Source organism: Oncorhynchus gorbuscha, unplaced genomic scaffold (assembly GCF_021184085.1).
Source record: "Oncorhynchus gorbuscha isolate QuinsamMale2020 ecotype Even-year unplaced genomic scaffold, OgorEven_v1.0 Un_scaffold_8539, whole genome shotgun sequence".
NCBI lineage: Eukaryota > Metazoa > Chordata > Actinopteri > Salmoniformes > Salmonidae > Oncorhynchus > Oncorhynchus gorbuscha.
In genome coordinates this window covers 9,128-14,564 of record NW_025751685.1, presented here as the reverse complement: position 1 = coordinate 14,564, position 5,437 = coordinate 9,128, and the positions used below count along the sequence as shown (strand labels likewise).

Below are 5,437 nucleotides of genomic sequence, written 5' to 3'. Positions count from 1 at the left end.
ACACAGGAATGTTCACGTTGACAGTAGAGAGCTCAGACACTGACCTTCAACCCCATCAGTGCACTCCCCTTGCGGAAATATCCCTTTGGCCAATCAGGGGCGAGCTGGATGGACCTCTGAGCGTCTGATAGGGCAGAGGGGTAGAGCTCCAGACACCAGTAGCAGTATGAACGATTCCCAAAGAACCTGAAAGAGACAGAGGAGAGAGAGAGAGAGAGAGAGAGAGAGAGGGAAGGAAGAAGGAGAGAGAGAGAGAGAGGAAGAAGAAGGAAGAGAGAGAGGGGAGGAAGAAGAAGAAGGAGAGAGAAGGAAGAGAGAGAGAGAGGAAGGAAGAAGGAGAGAGAGAGAGAAGGAAGAGAGAGAGAGAGAGAAGAGAAGAGAGGAAGGGAGAGAGAGAGGAGAAGAAGGAAGAGGAAGAGAGAGAGAGAGAGAGAGAGAGAGAGAGAGAAGAAAGGAAGAAGGAGAGAGAGAGAAGGAAGAAGGAGAGAGAGAGAGAGAAGGAAGAAGGAGAGAGAGAGAGAGAAGAAGGAAGGAAGAAGGAAGAAGAGAGAGAGAGAGAGAGAGGACACATTAAAACAAGTTGACAGAAATCTAATTTCAGGTCAGAGAGCATAGTGGTGCGATACGTCGTATTTAGGGTCAGAGGTCAAGCTTTAAGGTGTACCTGTGGTCTTTGGGGTCACAGTGGATAGCCTCAGAGAACATGTCCACAGCCTGAGAGTACTGGCCCTGCTTAAACAACTGAATACCCTTCTCTGGAGGAGAACACACACACATACAGTGTTAAACTGGGGTCATTTCAGTGAATAGAAATAATCATTCTGAGATTGTGAGATTGTGTTCATGTCACCTGTTAGTGAAGCTCCCTTCTTCTTCACAGGGTCTGAACTCTCCACCTGAAATGAGACAACTCAGTTAACACTGCCTCTGTGTGCGTGTGTGTGCGTGTGTGTATCCAGCCCTGCGCACCTCGCTGGTCTTAGACTCGTTCTCCTTGTTCTCTCTAGAGCGTGGCCTGCACTGGTCCTGGCTTTGGGTCTGATGTGACTGGCAGCGTTGGCCACAAACGCACTGCGGACGTCCCACTCTGGCTCCTAGAGGAGGAGATATAAACCAAAACAGCACCCTTATAATGCACTGCTTATGACCAGGGCCCATAGAATCATATAGCTCTGGTCAGAAGTAGGGCATTATATAGAGAATGGGGTGTCATTTAGGCCGCAGATATAGTAGACAGAAAGAGACAAAGAAATTCTTTCTATCATCCTATATCTATTTCTCTGGTATATCCTCCCCTCCATACCTCCCTGCCTTCCATGTCCTTCCCTCCCTCCCTCCCCTACCTCCTCTGGGGTCCTGACAGGGGGCTGGCGGTTGCTCTTGTTCCCAGACACAGCGAGAGGAGGCGTGGGCTTGTTCTTGGCAGGAGGTACTACCCTCTCTACCTCCTCCTCCTCACTTTCACTCTCAGACTCTGACGCTTCTCCCTCCTGCTCAGCATCCGCGCTCTTCTCCTTCTCCAGTTTCTTTCGTTCTTTCTGTCTCTGTAAAGAGAGAATGGTAAAAGGTGTGTTGAGGGAGGGTAAGGAGGACAGAGATGATGATGATGATAGGCGGACCAGGTATGACAGAGATGACGATGGCAGGCGGACCAGGTACGACAGAGATGACGATGGCAGGCGGACCAGGTACAACAGAGATGACGATGGCAGGCGGACCAGGTACGACAGAGATGACGATGACAGGCGGAACAGGTACGACAGAGATGACGATGGCAGGCGGACGGGTACGACAGAGATGACGATGGCAGGCGGAACAGGTACGACAGAGATGATGGCAGGCGGACCGGGTACGACAGAGATGATGGCAGGTGGACCGGGTACGACAGAGATGATGGCAGGTGGACCGGGTACGACAGATGACGATGGCAGGCGGATCGGGTACGACAGAGATGATGGCAGGTGGAACAGGGTACAACAGAGATGATGGCAGGTGGACCGGGTACAACAGAGATGATGGCAGGTGGACCGGGGAGATGATGGCAGGTGGACCGGGTACAGAGATGATGGCAGGTGGACCGGGTACGACAGAGATGACGATGGCAGGTGGACCAGGGTACGACAGAGATGATGGCAGGTGGAACAGGGTACAACAGAGATGATGGCAGGTGGACCGGGTACAACAGAGATGATGGCAGGTGGACCGGTTGAGATGACAGAGATGATGGCAGGTGGACCGGGTACAACAGAGATGATGGCAGGTGGACCGGGTACAACAGAGATGATGGCAGGTGGACGGTACAACAGAGATGATGGCAGGTGGACCGGGTACAACAGAGATGATGGCAGGTGGACCGGTACGACAGAGATGACGATGGCAGGCGGACCAGGTACGACAGAGATGACGATGGCAGGCGGACCAGGTACGACAGAGATGATGGCAGGTGGACCGGGTACAACAGAGATGATGGCAGGTGGACCAGGTACAACAGAGATGATGGCAGGTGGACCGGGTACGACAGAGATGATGGCAGGCGGACCAGGTACGACAGAGATGACGATGGCAGGCGGATCGGGTACGACAGAGATGACGATGGCAGGCGGATCGGGTACGACAGAGATGATGGCAGGTGGACCGGGTACGACAGAGATGACGATGGCAGGCGGATCGGGTACGACAGGGTAGATGACGATGGCAGGCGGACCGGGTGGCCTGATGGCAGGTGGAACAGGGTACAACAGAGATGATGGCAGGTGGACCGGGTACAACAGAGATGATGGCAGGTGGACCGGGTACAACAGAGATGATGGCAGGTGGACCAGGTACGACAGAGATGACGATGGCAGGTGGACCAGGTACGACAGAGATGACGATGGCAGGTGGACCAGGTACGACAGAGATGATGGCAGGTGGACCAGGTACGACAGAGATGATGGCAGGTGGACCAGGGTACAACAGAGATGATGGCAGGTGGACCAGGTACAACAGAGATGATGGCAGGTGGACCAGGTACGACAGAGATGATGGCAGGTGGACCAGGTACGACAGAGATGATGGCAGGTGGACCAGGTACGACAGAGATGACGATGGCAGGGTGGCAGGGCGACAACAGAGATGATGGCAGGTGGACCGGTACGACAGAGATGATGATGCAGGTGGACCGGGTACAACAGAGATGATGGCAGGTGGACTGGGTACAACAGAGATGATGGCAGGTGGACCGGGTACAACAGAGATGATGGCAGGTGGACCGGGTATGACAGAGATGACGATGGCAGGTGGACCAGGTACTATGACAGAGATGACGATGGCAGGTGGACCGGGTACGACAGAGATGATGGCAGGTGGACCGGGTACAACAGAGATGATGGCAGGTGGACCGGGTACAACAGAGATGATGGCAGGTGGACCGGGTACAACAGAGATGATGGCAGGTGGACCGGGTACGACAGAGATGATGGCAGGTGGACCGGGTACGACAGAGATGACGATGGCAGGCGGATCGGGTACAACAGAGATGATGGCAGGTGGAACAGGGTACAACAGAGATGATGGCAGGTGGACCGGGTACGACAGAGATGATGGCAGGTGGACCAGGTACGACAGAGATGACGATGGCAGGTGGACCGGGTACGACAGAGATGATGGCAGGTGGACCAGGTACGACAGAGATGACGATGGCAGGTGGACCGGGTATGACAGAGATGACGATGGCAGGTGGACCGGCTATGACAGAGATGACGATGGCAGGTGGACCGGGTACAACAGAGATGATGGCAGGTGGACCGGGTACAACAGAGATGATGGCAGGTGGACCGGGTACAACAGAGATGATGGCAGGTGGACCGGGTGACAGGTGGACAGAGATGACGATGGCAGGCGGATCGGGTACAACAGAGATGACAGGTGGACAGGGATGATGGCAGGTGGACCGGGTACGACAGAGATGATGGCAGGTGGATCGGGTACAACAGAGATGATGGCAGGTGGACCAGGTACAACAGAGATGATGGCAGGTGGACGATGGCAGGTGGACCAGGTACGACAGAGATGATGGCAGGTGGACCGGGTACAACAGAGATGATGGCAGGTGGACCGGGTACAACAGAGATGATGGCAGGTGGACCGGGTACAACAGAGATGATGGCAGGTGGACCGGGTATGACAGAGATGACGATGGCAGGTGGACCGGGTACGACAGAGATGACGATGGCAGGTGGACCGGGTACGACAGAGATGACGATGGCAGGTGGACAGGGTACGACAGAGATGATGGCAGGTGGCAGGTGGACCGGGTACAACAGAGATGATGGCAGGTGGACCGGGTATGACAGAGATGATGGCAGGTGGACCGGGTACATGACAGAGATGACGATGGCAGGTGGACCGGGTACAACAGAGATGATGGCAGGTGGACCGGGTACAACAGAGATGATGATGGCAGGTGGACCGGGTACAACAGAGATGATGATGGCAGGTGGACCGGGCAGGTGAACGGGTACAACAGAGATGATGGCAGGTGGACCGGGTATGACAGAGATGATGGCAGGTGGACCGGGTACGACAGAGATGATGATGGCAGGTGGACCGGGTACAACAGAGATGATGGCAGGTGGACCGGGTACAACAGAGATGATGGCAGGTGGACCGGGTACAACAGAGATGATGGCAGGTGGACCGGGTACAACAGAGATGATGGCAGGTGGACCGGGTACAACAGAGATGATGGCAGGTGGACCAGGTCAACTCTATTACGTCATTAATTATTCATTCATTAACAATAATTACAGACATTTCTTAATGACTATGTAGCAACAATGTTACTGTAGTAATGACAGTGTTATTACAGGTTACACAGGTAGAAGAGAAACTTCATTTGAAGTGTTACCAGGTTGATTATGATGTGGTATAGGTCTGACGTAGTACAAGTGTGTGTGTGTTCCACTCACCTTTCTCTTAGCCCTGCGTCTCTCTGCTCTCCTTCTGGTCTTCTCCTCCTCACTCAACTCCTCCTCCCCACTCAGGACCTCTCCACCCGCAGCTGGACCTGGACCCCCTCTTCCTCCTCTTCCCCCTCCCCACTCCATCTCCTCCTGCTCACCTGGCACATCTAGAAACACACAACCAGAGATCGAACACAAATGAACCAAAGAAAACACTTTGGTGTTTGTTTAGTGTTACTTTTGTAACATGATCTTTACAGGTTGGTCTCACTGAGAAAGTTAGAGACTTTGGAGGAGGAGAACAAAGAGAACAGAGAGGAGAAAGAGACAGAGGAGGAGAAAGAGACAGAGGAAGAGGAGGAGGAGAAAGAGACAGAGGAGAACAAAGAGAACAGGGAGGAGAAAGAGAACAGGGAGGAGAAAGAGACAGAGGAAGAGGAGGAGAACAAAGAGAACAGGGAGGAGAAAGAGACAGAGGAAGAGGAGGAGAAAGA

General features: G+C 53.6%; 1 protein-coding gene across 1 annotated transcript; it reads right to left on the bottom strand.

Annotated features, from left to right (window-relative positions):
* Positions 1 to 44: 44 nt before the first annotated feature.
* On the bottom strand, positions 45 to 5,110 carry LOC124029978 (tetratricopeptide repeat protein 31-like; the record flags this gene model as incomplete). The annotated part of the gene is given in 7 exon segments (XM_046341503.1): positions 45 to 186; positions 665 to 755; positions 851 to 896; positions 970 to 1,020; positions 1,023 to 1,094; positions 1,344 to 1,544; positions 4,950 to 5,110. Coding segments are annotated over 7 exon segments (741 nt in total), but the record flags the coding sequence as incomplete, so codon positions are not given.
* Positions 5,111 to 5,437: the final 327 nt, after the last annotated feature.